Below are 17,320 nucleotides of genomic sequence, written 5' to 3'. Positions count from 1 at the left end.
CAAGACAGCTCTTAGACATTGGGGTTGGAGTCGTGCACCCACCTGTTTACCTTGACTTTGCAGCTGTCCTGAACTGGGGTGGGCCTGCTTACCCTGGTGACTATAGATTTGGGAAGAGGAGGAAGTTGCTCCTTTACAGTATGCTTAATATGCCGGTTGGTTTCTCTATAATTCCAAAATGGTGGATAAATTTAGTCTTTTTCCCCCCTAATTTTTTGACTCTTGTTTTTTGCAAATGAATTTTATCCCTGTATAATGATATGCTGTATTTATATTATCCAAGAGAAAGAGAGCAGCATTAAATTTTCCAAATTCCCACTGTTTCTGTCCCCCTCCTGCAGTTTTCCATCAGTGTTGGAGATCAGAGGAGAAATAAAGAGTGTAGGCTTTTTTATTTTTGAAATTTCACTAGGCAGGAATTTTATTGAAATTTGAAAAATGAGATAGTGTTTACTTTTTTTCATGTAAACTTCATACTGTTTATAGATGTAATGGAAAACTAAATTTTGCTTTATGTCAAATCTTTGTGTTACATCATAGAAATAGTGTAATGAATAAGTTAATGATCTTATGTATTGGACTACCTGAAGAATACTGAAATGTATGGTCTCATTTTCAAAGCACTACAAAACATTCATTGTTTCCTATAGAGGCAAGTTGCGGGGTGCGTGGAGAATGGTGGTAGGGAAATGTACTTGTATAATTTTTTTTTTTTTTTTGCGGTACTCGGGCCTCTCACTGTTGTGGCTTCTCCCGTTGCGGAGCACAGGCTCCGGACGCGCAGCCTCAGCAGCCATGGCTCACGGGCCTAGCCGCTCTGCGGCATGTGGGATCTTCCCGGACCGGGGCACGAACCCGTGTCCCCTGCATCAGCAGGCGGACTCTCAACCACTGCGCCACCAGGGAAGCCCTACTTGTATAATTTTTAATGCATATTTGCATAGCTAAGTTTTGCCCTAAATTTTCAAAACTGGTTAAGCATATATTGTGGGTTTTTTCCCTGAAACCTTTTAAAGAGATTATAAATTGTTTATATAGGCAACCATTGACTTGGATTTAGCAGGAAAATTTTATTTCCCAGGAAAAGTAGTTCAGTTACAGGCTTAAGAAAACACTACCATCTCTGTCAGATTCCATAACCTCCAGCCTCCTGGTTTCCATCCCTCCCTGGCCACCATATCGGTGTTCCCAGGGCTTCATCCTTTACTCGTCTGATTTGCTGTGGGTGAGCCCATTGCAGTTTTCCCTGGCTTCACTGACATCTTCTAGGCATGCATGACTCCACACCTGTAGCTGTGTTCTAGGCCTCTGCCCTAAGATCCAGACCGCAGTAGCTATTGGGACACAGACCCTTCACTGTCCCCTAGGTACCTCCCACCCACTAGTGCAGCTGACCTCATCATCCTTCCCCTTAGACCAGCCCCTATGAGCCACTGTTGTCCTAGTTGATCCTTGTGCCACCTCTGGGGGGAAAGGACCTGAGGGCGTATAATTCCTGTCCTCTGGGAAGTCAGTTTTGCAGGTAGCAGAGTGCTGGTTGGTAGTCTCTACTTTTGCATAGTGTTTCTGTGTCGCATTAGGTTTTGCCTGGTGTAGGAGTGGACTTTTAGGGGCGAGTAAGAGACTCCTTTTGAACAGAGCCTAGACTCTGCAGTTGCATTCTGCACCATGGGTCCTTTGTTGTCTCTCTCACATTGTCCAGCCAGGAAAATGGCACCTTTACCATTCCCCAGTCAGGGGGTGGTAGGTGGGAGTCCCCTCCCCACCCCCAGATTCCAGCTCAGATGGCTCGGCTGTGCTCACTACCAGTAGGGTTACCAAGAGTACGGAAAGTCAAGTGTTCATGTGGACAGATCTTTCAATAGGTTCTCTTAACTTTGGTCTCTTCACCACAGATCTTTTTTTTTTTTTTTAACGTTTTTATTGGAGTATAATTGCTTTACAATGGTGTGTTGGTTTCTGCTTTATAACGAAGTCAATCAGTTATACATATACATATATCCCCATATCTCTTCCCTGTTGCATCTCCCTCTCTCCCACCCTCCCTATCCCACCCTTCTAGCTGGTCACAAAGCACCGAGCTGATCTCCCTGTGCTATGCGACTGCTTCCCACTAGCTATCTATTTTACATTTGGTAGTGTACGTATGTCATATATACACTACCACTCTCTCACTTTGTCCCAGCTTACCCTTCCCCCTCCCCATGTCCTCAAGTCCATTTTCTAGTAGGTCTGCGTCTTTATTCCCATCTTGCGCCTAGGCTCTTCATGACCTTTTTTTTTTTTTTTAGATTTCATATATATGTGTTAGCATACGGTATTTGTTTTTCTCTTTCTGACTTACTTCACTCTGTATGACAGACTCTAGGTCCATCTACATCACTACAAATAACTCAATTTCATTCCTTTTTATGGCTGAGTAATATTGCATTGTATATATGTGCCACATCTTCTTTATCCATTCAGGACAGGTTACTTCCATGTCCTGGCTATTGTAAATAGAGCTGCAATGAACATTGCACCACAGATCTTTATGAATTTGTTTTGGATTTTTATTTAATACTCATTCATTTGTAAAGTACATGTGTTCTTTGATTCAAATTGAAAGTTAGTTTGTGAAGGATGCTGACTTACTGTCCTCTGTCCCTGCCTGGTAAGGCTCTGCTGAGCAGCTGCTGAGCCCTGAGTGTTGGAAAGCCACCCTAAGAGCCCTGGGCTGCTGCGCCCCAGGCTGCCAGCAGGGGGCAGCTTCTGCTGAGACCTCGGTGCTTCAAAGCTCTCCGGATGTTCTCTTGTCAGACAAGCAGGTGTGTAGCTCTTGGTCTCTGAAGTTTTTGTGCATTTCTTTTCCATTTCCTTTGTAGTTTTTTTTTTTAAATTAATTTATTAAAAAAATTTTTTTTTTCTTGGCTGCATTGGGTCTTTGTTGCACGCTTGGGCTTTCTCTAAGTTGCAGCGAGCGGGGGTTACTCTTCCTTGCGGTGTGTGGGCTTCTCGTTGCGGTGGCTTCTCTTGTTGCGGAGCACGGGCTCTAGGTGCGCAGGCTTCAGTAGTTGCGGCACGCAGGTTCAGTAGTTGCAGCCTGAGGGCTCTGTGGCACACAGGCTTCAGTAGTTGTGGAGCACGGGCTTAGTTTCTCTGTGGCATGTGGGATCTTCCCGGACCAGGGCTCGAACCTGTGTCCCCTGCATTGGTGGGAGGATTCTTAACTACTGCGCCACCAGGGAAGCCCTATATGTTTTTTAAACAACTGGAACACATTTAAAATTTATATCTAACAAAGCACCTTTTATCTTTAAGAGCCCTGTGTTTTCCTTTGTCAGACATCTCCCATTCCCTCTACCCCCACCCGCCTCCTGTGGCTGGATCAGCTTTCTCTCATGCCTCAGATCTGATTCTGGCCTCTCTGTTCAGGAACAGCCCAGCACCAGCCCCTGTGTGTACCTCGCCTCCCCGCCTTAACCCTCCTGCTTCACCGGCTCCTTCGAACAGGTTTTCGCGCAGTGTCCCACAGAGCTCTCAGCTTCATCAATTTTATATGATGTGGGTCCACATGAATTTAGTTGAAAAAATGGTTCCTTTGCTTTAGAAAAGGAGTTTGAAATCTGCTGATTTACTTTTCATATGCTATATACCTCTGCAACTCGATTACAAAGTCAAAGCCCTCCGTCACAGTCTACTGTAGTATTCTACTGAAAGTAGATATTCAGTAAGCATTTTTTAAACTGGTCATTCTTTTCCAGGTAATGGAGACTATACAGTGGCTCTCAAACTTTTTTTATAAGCTTCGGTTATCCACGTTGGACTTTAAAAGTTTTGGTTTATTCTCAAAATGGAGTCCTTACATGGCAGATATGAAGACACTCTTGGGCTACCTTGTAAAAAGACTGCTTGACTCAGAAATGGCCTGCTTGGCCCAAGATCCATCTGCCAGCAGCAAAACAGGTAATATGCCTTTAGTGCAACATGGAGCTTAGGTGTTCTGACCTTCCATTAGAAGAGACTTGAATAGACACATTAAGAGATTTAAAACTTGGTGATAAATCTGTATATCTGAGTGTCATGAAGAAGAAATAGGAAATACACAGTACAAGTGTGAACCCATATATGTGTCATACCTATATTCACTTACCAGTGGGTGCTTGCTTCAACTTGTTTCTGCCTCTCCTTTGTAAGGTGAAGTACAAAGAGATAGGTTTCAGGCTCCAGCTCTTTCTTCCTATTATTTATCACATTAAGAATGTTTAAGTTTTTATTTTTAAAAAATGCATGTTATAAAATTGTCCATGATATTGTGTTATAATAAAACTTCTTCAATTTAAGAAATTTCATTGCAGCAAATGAAAACTGAAACATGTTTAGTTATATTAAATATGTTGTTTGTATATCACCATAGGTTTATGAATATACAGATGATAAGAAGAAGATTTTCTATATAGTTATCAATGATCTTGACAAAGGGTGGACTTAATTTTTCTTTTTCTTAATTGAAGTATAGTTGATGTACAATATTATATAAGTAACAGGTGTATAATATAGTGACTCACAATTTTTAAAGGTTATACTCCATTTATAGTTATTATAAAATATTGGCTATATTCCCTGTGTTGTACAATATATCTCTATAGCTTATTTTATACCTAATAGTTTGTACCTCTTAATCCCCTACCCTTATATTGCCCCTCCCCCTTCCCTCTCCCCACGGTAACCACTAGTTTGTTCCCTATATCTGTGAGTCTGCTTCTTTTTTGTTATAGTCACTGGTTTATTTTTTAGATTCCACATATAAATGGTATCATATAGTATTTGTCTTTCTCAGTCTGACTTATTTCACTTAGCATAATGCCCTCCAAACCCTCCATATGTTGCTGCATATGGAAAATTTTCATTCTTTTTTATTGTGTGTATATGTGTGTGTGTGTATGTGTGTGTGTGTGTGTGTGTGTGTGTATGCCACATCTTCTTTATCCATTCATCTGTTGATGGACACCTAGGTTGCTTCCATATCCTGGCAATTTTAAATAATGCTGCTATGAACATTGGGGTGCATAGTATCTTTTCGAATTAGTGCTTTTTGTTTTTTTGTTTTTTTTTTTGCGGTACGCGGGCCTCTCACTGTTGTGGCCTCTCCCGTTGCGGAGCACAGGCTCCGGACGCGCAGGCTCAGTGGCCATGGCTCATGGACGGGCCCAGCCGCTCCGCGGCATGTGGGATCCTCCCGGACCTGGGCACGAACCCATGTTCCTTTCATCGGCAGGCAGACTCTCAACCACTGCGCCACCAGGGAAGCCCAGTGCTGTTGTTTTTTTTGGATATACACCCAGGAGTGGAATAGCTGGATCATATGGTAGTTCTATTTTTAGTTTTTTGAGAAACCTCCATACTGTTTTCCACAGTGGCTGCACCAATTTACATTCCCACCAACAGTGTAGAAGGGTTCCCTTTTCTTCACATCTTCGCCAACATTTGCTATTTGTGTTCTTTTTGCTGATAGCCATTGTGACAGGTGTGAGGTGATATCTCATTGTGGTTTTGATTTGCATTTCCCTGATGATTAGCAATGTTGAGCATTTTTTCATGTGCCTGTTGGCCATCTCCATTTGATGGGCTTGTTTCTTGTCTCTAAAAATTTTGCTTTGTTTTAGTGCTAAGATCCCTACATTCAGTAATCGTCCAGCTCTTTAAGCCATGGATACTGGTTTTAGAGGACAATGAAAGGTAAATAGTTTTTCTGATATTCAAATTTCTTTGAAATTTATAGACTTAAAGTTCTGATGATGTTTTGGTCCAGCTGATGATTCACAGATCTGATTTTAAATTTAGAGAACGCTTCTTTACAAAGTAAACTTAAGACATTTTCTGTTTGTGGAATTGTTAGTCTGATTGATCAGACCTATTGATTTTGAAGCAAAACTGGACACTCATTTCCAGTTTTCCACAATAAAGAAGTTGAATGAGGTTGGTATTTAATTTCAGAAAAACGGATGTTGTTCTCCTGAATTAGGTTTTGATAATATAACACTGCAAAATATGAGGCAAACTTGATTTTACCTAGTATCAGTTATGTTTTTGGAACTAAGTTGGCTTTCAGATTACTGGGTGGGAATTGCTCTTTTAACATGAACTCTGCAACTAAATGAAAGCATTATTTCACAAGCATTTAAAACAGAGGTGTTGAGCTGTCCAAATGCAAGGAGTTGCCTTACGAGTCTTTTTTCCTCTAAAAGCATACAAACAAAAGGTAGATGTCCAGAGTTCTGTAAGAATTACACAGTATATATCACAGTATTTAAAGTGTTTTCATAAGTGTGAATTAATCTGATCCTGAGATTCAGAAAACTTGAATGTCTTGCTCAAATCCCACAGCTGGTGAGGGCTAGACTGGGACCAGGGTAGAGCTTTGACCACCATGTCCAGATTGTTTGTATCATCCAGGCTGCTTCAAGAGCCCATTGAGGAAAACAGAAAAAGTTCTGGGTCTTTGCTTTTCCAGAGGGCTATCCTTAGACAATCCACAAGCTTCAGGATTTTGTGGTGACCGTGAGACTGCTTACCATAATTTAGGCTTCCTGTCTATTTCCAGGAAGAACTAATGGAATTTATTTTTATATTGAACTTTCTATACCAGATTCAGAAAGTAAAAATTTCATATAAAGAGTTTTTCCTTTGGTTATTTCCTCTCTGTTCATTTTTGACCATCTTTTTTTACATGTCTTTTCACCCCCCATGCTTTAGGTAGAGAAAACTGTCTTCTAAGGCATTCGAAATGTAACCAAGATACACAAGGGATGGGTTTACGGGCATAAATTGGATGTGTTGTAAAGGGTGTTAATTTAATAGTTATTTAGATAGCACACTTCTGAAACTTAATTACATTGAATAAATGTTAGGAAGGAAAGTAAATAAAATTATATGATTGATATTAAAAGCTACAATTCACCTCCAGGAATTTACAGTTTTTAAAGTGCTCTAAATGTGTCTTAGGGCTACATAACACAGAGTTTTCTAGAACTTAGGCAAACCCCAGACTCTGGGACGTACAGTAATTTAATCATAGTGTTTCCTTTCTAAGTGTGTGTTTCTTTTATTTAAAGCAGCCAACGACATTACCCCTGGCTGGAGAGTGATGCTGTGGTGGCCTCAAGCATCGTGCAGTTGTTCACTGATTGCATTGACTCATTGCACGAGAGTTTTAAAGGTAGGAAGATGTTATATCATGTCTCTGGTTAGTTTTCACTTTTCCTTAAGTAATTCAGTTAATCTTTTGCCTCTGCTTTTCTACTTTATTTACTTTTACTTTATGTGGTAGGCTGTCATCTTTGACCAAAGAAAGATCACCCGTACAATTATTTAGTGTGAAGTGTGTAACCTCTTATCTTTTTGGGGAGGTAGTGCTGAGTGTCATCAGTTATGGCTTTCTCTTTTCAAATATTGTCTTTCCCCCATGGTGAACCTTATTCTATCTTCTGTGACTTTTCACTTTTTTGGTGTGTTTTCTTCTGCTTCATTTTGGGCAAATTCTTTTTTTTTTGACCACACCGAGTGGATTGTGGGATATTAGTTCCCCGACCAGGGATTGAACCCGCACACTTGGCGGTGAAAGTGCAGAGTCCTAACCACTGGACTGCCGGGGAATTCCCCTGGGCAAATTCTTGAGATCTCTCTTCCAGCTTACTCCATCTCTTCAGCTATGTCTAGTCTGCTTTAAAAAAAAATCCATTGAATTTTTCATTTCAGTTTCTAGAAGTAATGTTTGTTTATAAAATTTATCCAGATCCTTTTAAAACATATTTATTTATTTTTTAAAAAAATATTTATTTATTTATTTTTGATTGTGTTGGGTCTTCATTGCTCTGTGTGTGGTCTTTCTCTAGTTGTGGCAAGCAGGGGCTACTCTTCATTGTGGTGCACTGACTTCTCATTGCGGTGGCTCATCTTTGTTGTGGAGCACAGGCTCTAGGCGTGTGGGCTTCAATAGTTGTAGCACACAGGCTCAGTAGTTGTGGCTCGCGGGCTTAGTTGCTCTGCAGCATGTGGGATCTTCCCCGGACCAGGGCTCGAACCCCTGTCCCCTGCATTGGCATGTGGATTCTTAACCACTGCGCCACCAGGGAAGTCCCTATCCGATCCTTTTTGATAGCATCTTCTTTCTTTAATTTAAAATTTCAATTTTTATTATTTTAAAATGTTTAAACATGCTTACTTTCCTTTATGAGCTGTATGCAGCAATTCCGTCATCTCAAGTTTCTGTTCGGGGGTGGCTCATGCTTCTGTTTGATGTTCCTTCAGAGGCTTGTTTCCTTGTGTATTTTGTAATTTTCTATTGTGAGCCCGTATTTAGAGAGACTTTATCTGTGGAAATTCCATGAGGACTAGGATGAGGGTGTATGCCTCCAGAGAAGATCTGCATTTGTTGCCATTTGGCTCTGTGTAATTCCTTGGCTTTGGGTTTCTCACACTACACAGATACATGAAATCAAACCCCATACTCAATTACCACAATCAGCTTTCTTGCCTCCCTGACTCCCAGTCCAGGCTAAGGCAGAGAAGATCCGTTCCCCTCCCCCCTTATCTGCCCTTTCAGTGAGGGTGTAGTCCTTAGAAAATCTTGTTTTCTGTTTCCTTGTGCTGTTGAAAACCCCACATAAGCAAACAGCCCCAGGGCAACTGAGGCTTCCGCATCAGTTTAATACTCTGCTTTCCTAGTCTCTCTGACCTCTTTTCTTCCACTGAATGTATGTAGCTGTGCATTTTCAGAGTTGTTGTATTTTACTTAGTGTATCTAAATGTTTTGTATTGGGAGGCTTGTAAGGATATTAGGTCCACCCAACCCAGATTCTTGCAATAGCCTCCTAACTGTCCTTCCTATCTCATTTCTGTTCCTGCCTATTTACTAGATTGATTTTCCAAAAATTCTGTTTGTATGCTATTATATTCTTATTCAGAAACTTTTAAATGTAATAATGTTTTAGCTCAGCATTCAAATGTGTCTGGCTCAGAGCACTTCAACATTATGTGATGTTTTTTTTATGGAAGCATTCCATTCAGCCATACTGCTCTACTCAGTGTTCCCTAAAAGTCCTTGGATCTTCCCTCTGCCACTTCTTTGCTTATGCTGATTCCACTACCTGGATGAAGCCTCGGGCCCTTTATATTCTCCTGCATATCTGTTCATGTGCATACATTTCTCTCCTGCCTCTAAATCTTTATAGCACATTGTTGTAGTTTGAATCCTTGGGAAGCAGACGCCATGATGGAGCCAGAATGCTGAGATTTATTTGGGGTACTGCCTGTGAAAATAAGAGGGAGAGGAATAAGGGTGGGCAGAGAAAGCCTTCAGACCCTGGTGCAGGCCTAACACCCGTGAAAGGAGAGTAGGAAGAGTCTCAGCCTGCAGGGCAGCGCTGAGAAAGTATTGGCCAGCTGGTTAGGGAGTTCTAGTGCCAACATTCTTTTTTGAGGATCCTACCTTGGGCGGAAGCAGCCAGGTCAGTGCTTAGTTGTTGGCTGAGGGCTACCTGGGAGGAGGATGGCCTCGACTCAGGTGCTAAAGGTGCTGTGCCCTGATCTGTGGCAAGTTCTGTTTGAAGGGAGATCTGAGTGGCGCACCCCCGTGGCTACCATGTGTTTATGTGGCACTGAGTCCTGGAGTTAACAATATGTCATCCAGTATTTTATATACAATATATATAGTAGATAGCATATCAGATAATAGACTATATATTATAATAATATGTATAAATATATATAGCAATAATATATATGTTATAATATAAAACAATGTATCATCCAATATTTTATATATATACAAAAATAGACTTTTCTTTAGTGTAGTTTTAGGTTCACAGCAAAACTGAGCAGAAAACACAGAGAGTTTCCGTATACCCTTTCCTCCCTGCTCCTCATGCATAACCCCCTCCCCACCCACTATCACCATCCCCCACCGGAGTGGTACATTTGTTATAGCCGATGAACCTACACTGACACATTATTACCCAAAGTCCATAGTTTACATTAGGATTCATGCTGGGGCTTGTACATTCTCTGGGTTTGGATAAATGTATAACGATGTGTGTCTACAGAGTATCATACAGAGTAGTTTCACTGCCCTAAATATCCTTTGTGCTCTGTCTATTCATCCCTCCCCCACCCCAGCCTTTGGCAACCACTGATTTCTTTTACTTTCTGCATAGTCTTAGCTTTTCTAGAATGTCATATAGTTAGAATCATTCATTATGCAGCTTTCCAGATGGGCTTCTTTTGCTTAGCATATGCACTTAGGTTCCTCCATGTCTTTCATGACTTGATAGCTCATTTCTTCTTAGTGCTGAATAATATACCGTTGTCTGGATGTACCTCATCCAGAGTTGTTTGTTTTTTTTTTTTAAATATTTATTTATTTATTTGGCTGCGTCGGGTCTTAGTTGCACCATGCGGGATCTTTTGTTGCGGTGCGTGGGCTTCTCACTAGTTGAGGTGCACGGGCTCCAGAGCACACGGGCTCAGTAGCTGCGGTGCTCATGGGCTCTCTTGTTGTGGCGCACGGGCTCTAGAGCACACGGGCTTAGTTGTTCTCCTGTTGCCCCGCGGCATGTGGGATCTTAGTTCCCTGACCAGGGATCGAACCCACGTCCCCTGATTGGAAGGTGGATTCTTTACCACTGGACCACCAGGGAAGTCCCCATCTAGTATTTGTTGTTTTTTTTTTTTTTTTTTTTGGTGATACACGGGCTTCTCACTGCTGTGGCCTCTCCCGTCGCGGAACACAGGCTCCAGACGCGCAGGCCCAGCGGCCATGGCTCACGGGCCCAGCCGTTCTGCAGCATGTGGGATCCTCCCAGACCGAGGCACGAACCTGTGTCCCCTGCATCGCCAGGCGGACTCTCAACCACTGCGCCACCAGGGAAGCCCCCCATCTAGTATTTTTGATTGACTTTTTACATATCTGATCTCCTCTCGGTTCCCCTCCCCCCACCGCCGCTGTTATAAGATATAAACTCTAGGCACAGAAACATTCTTCTTTTTATCTCTCCCCAACCCAAGACTTAGGACAGTGCCGTACTCTGAGTTGTCTACTTGATAAAAGTATTGGTTCAGTGAGTAACACATGAAATCCTAATAGCACTCACTTTTTTTTTTTTCTTTTTTTGGAAAGGTAGACTTCTAGCTGCATATTACCATCCACAACACATTTATAGTGAGACAAATATTTCAGCATAAAATTATTGTCACAAAGGCTGTTATTTAGTTTCTTAGTATAAAAGGGCAGGCACTCTCACAGGCCCGTGTATATCAAATAAAAAAGTGGCCTAGGAATAGGAGAGTACACAGATAACATTAAGAATTGGCAACTCAATTCAGAGAGAGGAAACAGAAGAACTGTGCACAGCAAGATGAAGAAGTATTAAATTATAGCCTTTTAGTGAGATCGTCTGATTCAGCTCTCTGTTTTTATTGATGAGAAAAAATGAGGACCTGGAAAGCAAAATGAATTCATCTGAGGTCACAGAACTTATTTGTGTCTGGGCTGGGACTAGAGACGCTCGGTCTGGTCCTAAGAGATTACCTCCTAGACATCTTCTCCTACGTATCCATCCTAATTTAAACAAAACTATCTTTTTTATCCATATTTAAACAAATGCTACTCTTCACCCCTGTCTTAAAAGGTTGTTAAAAACATACGTTACTGTTTCCTGAGGACTGGGGATTGAGGGCACAGGAATGTTAGCAGTGATAAGTCGACTTATCGTGTGTTGATGCTCATTAGTCATTTTTCAAAAGTCAGTGTTGAGAAACTCCCATCAGGTTGCTGCTCTCGTTGTATGTGGCTCTCTCTTCTTTGACCAAATTCCATTCCTTTGCTTAGAGCCAGAAAGTCTGAAAATATTTGTTTCAGACTAAATGCTCCTGAGGGCACTAAAGTAATTGATACCCGTGAGGATAATACTGAGTGATTCAGGTCACAGAAGAATGTGAAATTTGTTTTAGAGTGACTTACTTGAATGACAGTTAACAGTCTAGTTTTACTGCACCAAGGGTTAAGATTTAGTCATTTGGAACATTTCCTTTTTTTTTTTAAATAAATTTATTTATTTAGGTTGTGTTGGGTCTTCGTTGTTGTGCGTGAGCTTTCTGTACTTGCGGCGAGTGGGGGCTACTCTTCGTTGCGGCGCATGGGCTTCTCACTGCGGTGGCTTCTCTCGTTGCGGAGCACGGGCTCTAGGCATGTGGGCTTCAGTAGTTGTGGCTTGCGGGCTCTAGAGCGCAGCCTCAGTAGTTGTGGCACACTGGCTTAGTTGCTCCGCGGCATGTGGGATCTTCCCAGACCAGGGATCGAACCTGTGTCTCCTGCATTGGCAGGCGGATTCTTTTTTCTTTTTTTGTGGTATGCAGGCCTCTGACTGTTGTGGCCTCTCCCACTGCGGAGCACAGGCTCCGGACGCGCAGGCTCAGCGGCCATGGCTCACGGGCCTAGCTGCTCCGCGCCATGTGGGATCTTCCCGGACCGGGGCACGAACCCGTGTCCCCTGAATTGGCAGGCGGACTCTCAACCACTGCGCCACCAGGGAAGCCCGGCTGGCGGATTCTTAACCACTGCACCACCAGGGAAGTCCCTGGAACATTTCCTTTTGAGGAACATTCGATTTCTCCAAGGTGCCAAGTGAATGAGGTGTCAAATGCATGAGACTGAATTTATGCTGAAGGCAACAGACTGAAGGGATGCCTAGAGTTGGTTGTGGTTGTGGAAGTGTATTTGAGTTAAAAAGTCATATATTTAGGAGTTTTAGAGAAAAACTGTTCACGCCTGCTATCTCCCTCACACCAGCTGCTCCTTCCAGTCGCCCTGGTAAGTAAATTACCGTTCTTTATTATTGCTCTGCCATCACTTTTTTCCCTGGTACGTGAAAATCTTTGAAACTGGGTAATTATTGAGAACGTTAGGTTTTTAGACTTTTAGTTCAAATTTGTGTTTTGTGTTAATTTTTTACTTGTTTTAAAGATAAACCAAAAAGTCTTCAGCTATATTTTCTTTTTCAATTTTAGATAAGCTCTTGCCTGGTGATGACGGACCCCTTCGGTTACACCTGATACATTATTGTGAAGCATGTACAGCACCCAAAATGCCAGAGTTCATTCTGTATGCTTTTCACAGTGCCTACCAGAAACTCCCATGGAGGGACCTGCATCCTGACCAGATGCTCATGGAGGCCTTCTTCAAGGTAAACCCTTCACTCTCTATGTCACAGCCTGGCTTCTTGGGAGCAACCTGTTCACTGTGGGTTTTAGGCCCAGTTGCAGTGGGTGACAATGTGGACCCTGCCCGAATTCTGTATCGCCCAGACAGTGCTTGTGTAAAGCAGCATCCTATGGACATCGTTTCACTGTGTTAGTAGATGACTGGACAGCATTTACAGAAAACCCAGAGAAAGATTTTTGTCTGTAATATGACAGTCATCCCCTAGTCTTCGGTGATATTGTCATGTGAATACATAGTTTAATCACTTTGTCACACTCAATCTTGGCGTTTCTGTGAATGCATGTTTTTCTAGGATAGTATCATTAAAACTGCTTCTTGTTAAATGTTCTATTAAAGTAGAATGTAAATTGGTACTCAAACCATTAGTTTCTTTAAGCAGTTATGTAAGGGGATATTAGGTTGTAGGGGACAGAAGTACATTGTAACAACCAGGAATGCATCATAATCATATAAAAGACCTGAAATGGCCTGGAAAAAGTCCCACTAAGTGTGCGGGAGTTTTTGCAGTAGAAGCAATAGTCAGAAAACGGGTACAGTAGTGTCGCTTGCATACCAGTCAGGCATTTCTGTTGTTCTTAAGTTTTTGTTTTAAAAAACCCTTTAATCTTGTCTTAGCTTTTTATGATCATTTCAGTTTATTTGTTCATAGTCACCAGTTCATTTGTGTTTACTCATAACCTAATTCACATTTATTATTGAGATACTTTAAGTGCTTTTTTTTTTTAAAAAAATTATTATTTATTTGCTTATTTTTGGCTGCATTGGGTCTTCGTTGCTGTGTGTGGGCTTTCTCCAGTTGATGCAAGCGGGGGCTACTCTTCACTGTGGTGCACGGGCTTCTCATTGCAGTGGCTTCTCTTGTTGCAGAGCACGGGCTCTAGGAACATGGGCTTCAGTAGTTGTGGCACGTGGGCTCTAGAGCGCAGGCTCAGTAGTTGTGGTACATGGACTTAGTTGTTCCGCGGCATGTGGGATCTTCCCGGACCAGGGCTCAAACCCGTGTCGCCTGCATTGGCAGGCAGATTCCCAACCACTGAGCCACCAGGGAAGTCCCTAAGTGCTTTAATTACTGCAGATCCATAGTTATTTATGACAATTAGTAAAATGTACTGCAGTCTTTTAGTGCTGTAAGTGGAGACCCCACCCACTGCTGCTCTTGTCAGCCACTCCTCTGTAGCTGAGCTCTAAGGAAAGCTGAGGACAGTCATCTTAGTGAAATACAAAGTTAAGAATGATTTTATAGCTAGGTTTAGACTATGAGACAGGCACAAAGTAGGTATTCATCATCATTATGAATATGGAATTGAACCTTTGTTTAACGAGCTGTAAGAGAGTGTTTAAGTAAGAGCGCAGCTTTAGCTATATGACAGATTAAATAGAATGGTCTATAAAGGGATGCTATAGACTTTGTATCTCTAGGAGTTTTAGTCTAATGATAGATGACTTTACCTGGCCCAGAAGCTGGGAACCTTTCTGTTGCATGAGTCTTGCTGGCAAAGTAAAGTATGTTTGTGAGGGGGTTGAGGGTGAAGATAGAGAACAAATTATAAAGGAGGATGAAGAATCATTTTCTAAAAGGGAAAATGAGCAAATAGCATGATATAATGATGGTACTAATTGGAAGACATGAATCATCAAATTCCACTGATTGCGATTTTATAAATGGAGTTGAGCTTTTTAATCTTCTTTTTAAAGGAAAAATTTATAGCTAGCCATGTTTTATTTTAAACAGACTTGAAATAGGCTTATAAGAGATAACTTTGATATTGATTATATACTTTAAAATACATTTGCCCCCCATCCCTGCTATATTTTAAATGGGATAATTAAACATTATGTAGTCATCAAAAATTATAGAGACTAATGATATGGGGATATATTTATAACACAACATTATACAAAAAAGGCCATATAAAAATTATATGTGCTAATATAGTAGGTCTCAAAGTATGGTCCTAGGGCCAGCAACATCAGTACCACCTGGGAACTTGTTAGGAAGACAAATTCCTGTTCCTACTCCAGATGCAGGGCATTAAAAATTCTATGGGTACCCCCCCAACCCCCATCCCACGCAAGTCCTCCAGGTGGTTCTGATGCACGCTCGGCTTTGGGAACCAGTGACTAGTAGATATATCACCTTTGTCTTGCCCAGCACATCTGAGGACTGTGGTAGGCTCCCTTGAGCACCAGTGACTTACTGTGGCAGGGATTTGCCACCCTGGCTGGAGCTAGGGAAGATCATTCCTTTCCTGTTAAGAATTAGTGGAATAGGGACTTCCCTGGTGGTGCAGTGGTTAAGAATCGCCTGCCAATGCACAGGACACAGGTTCGATCCCTGGTCTGGGAAGATCCCACATGCTGCGGAGCAGCTAAGCCCATGCTCCACAACTACCGAGCCAGTGTTCTAGAGCCCGCGAGCCACAGCTACTGAGCCTGCGTGCCACAACTACTGAAGCCTGTGCGCCTAGAGCCCGTGCTCTGCAACAAGAGAAGACACCGCAATGAAAAGCCCATGCACGGCGACGAAGAGTAGCCCCCACTCACCGCAACTAGAGAAAGCCCGCACGGAGCCACAAAGACCCAACGCAGCCAAAAATCAAAATCAAAAAAAAAAAAAAAAAGAATTAGTGGAATAAATAATGAACTCCAAACAAGCTGAAAGGTGTGCCATACATTGAACATGGAAGGAAAAATATTATAATCTAAATTTCTGAGGGCAGAAGGGTTATGAATGATTTTTATAATCTGGGAAAAAAGTATAATTTAAAAGATATATAATTTAGAAAACATTGGTTTCTATACATTTTTAGGATATATAGCTAAAAACATTGTTTCCTTTTAGGTGGAACGAGGAAGCCCCAAGAGCTGCTTCTTGTTTTTGGGGTCTGTCCTCTGTGAAGTCAACTGGATCAGTGTGCTGTCTGATGCCTGGAATCCCAGTCCCCACCCAGAGACCCGGAGCATGATTGTCTGCCTCCTTTTCATGATGATTTTGTTGGCAAAGGAAGATCAACTGGTGGATCAAACAGTAAGTTTGGAGAGCCTGTGATAAAGACTTGGCAGGGCTCTCTAGATCCTCACTCTCTATGAAGTTGTGGTTTTTAAGTTGTTTCCCTCGTGCCTCTTTCAGTGTGAATATATGCATGGCATACGGGATGTGCCTTCAACTAGGTGTCTGATTTTCTTTTTTTTTGCGGTACGCGGGCCTCTCACTGTTGTGGCCTCTCCCGTTGCGGAGCACAGGCTCCAGACACGCGGGCTCAGAGGCCATGGCTGACGGGCCCAGCCGCTCCACGGCATGTGGGATCTTCCTGGACCGGGGCACGAACCCGTGTCCTCTGCATCGGCAGGTGGACTCTCAACCACTGTGCCACCAGGGAAGCCCAGTGTCTGATTTTCTTATATAGTTCATAGTCTAAGGGAACCACACCAAATATAAAAATCAATTTCAATTTACATCTCCTTAATTGCTTGTTCTACCACCAGATCATAGAGTTCCTTTGAAAATTGGGTTCTGAATACTTATAAATCTTAATGTGTTTTGCCAAAACTTTGGTTATTACTTTCACGAGTCCTCCTAACTTGGGAGGTGCGTATTTCTGGAAAAAATGGGAGCTCTGGAACTAAAGGAATGTGTGTTTCATTTTTAGGATTCTCCTCTACTTACTCTCCTTGGACAGACAAGCTCACTCTCGTGGCATCTTGTGGATGTTGTGTCATATCAGAGTGTGCTAGGTTATTTCAGCAGCCATTACCAGCCATCCATCATCCTGGCAAAGGAATCTTCTGCTGAGTTAATTGTGAAGCTCCTAAAAGTGTCTGCAGGTCTTTCCGTTCCTACTGACAGCCAGAAACATCTTGTGAGTTAAGTGGGTCCTTTAGAAGGCAGAGTGTTCTTTAGGGCTGCTAGTAGTATAAGTGCTACTGAGGACTGTCTCGAATCCTGCGAATGGCTCAATAGAAAAAGTTGGAGGATGTATATCATTTTGGCCTCTTGGGTCTTTCAGTTTCGTTTATTTCTTCTGGTAAGCCTTTACCTACTAGCAGTGTCACATGCTAACG

At 42.2% G+C, this 17,320-nt stretch overlaps 1 protein-coding gene across 2 annotated transcripts in view; it reads left to right on the top strand.

Annotated features, from left to right (window-relative positions):
* Positions 1-17,320, top strand: part of EPG5 (ectopic P-granules 5 autophagy tethering factor) — a 129,745-nt gene that overhangs the window by 94,496 nt on the left and 17,929 nt on the right. For both annotated transcript variants that reach the window (XM_060028984.1, XM_060028985.1), the window contains exons 32-38: positions 2,659-2,807; positions 3,744-3,945; positions 5,646-5,718; positions 7,095-7,198; positions 13,045-13,220; positions 16,101-16,286; positions 16,909-17,118. In XM_060028984.1, the coding sequence (XP_059884967.1) occupies positions 2,659-2,807; positions 3,744-3,945; positions 5,646-5,718; positions 7,095-7,198; positions 13,045-13,220; positions 16,101-16,286; positions 16,909-17,118 (1,100 nt within the window). The remainder of the gene's footprint in view (positions 1-2,658; positions 2,808-3,743; positions 3,946-5,645; positions 5,719-7,094; positions 7,199-13,044; positions 13,221-16,100; positions 16,287-16,908; positions 17,119-17,320) is intronic.

Source organism: Delphinus delphis, chromosome 13 (genome assembly GCF_949987515.2).
Source record: "Delphinus delphis chromosome 13, mDelDel1.2, whole genome shotgun sequence".
In the NCBI taxonomy this organism is placed as follows: domain Eukaryota; kingdom Metazoa; phylum Chordata; class Mammalia; order Artiodactyla; family Delphinidae; genus Delphinus; species Delphinus delphis.
The sequence above is the reverse complement of the archived record's forward strand: the minus strand, read 5'-3'. Positions and strand labels throughout refer to the sequence as shown.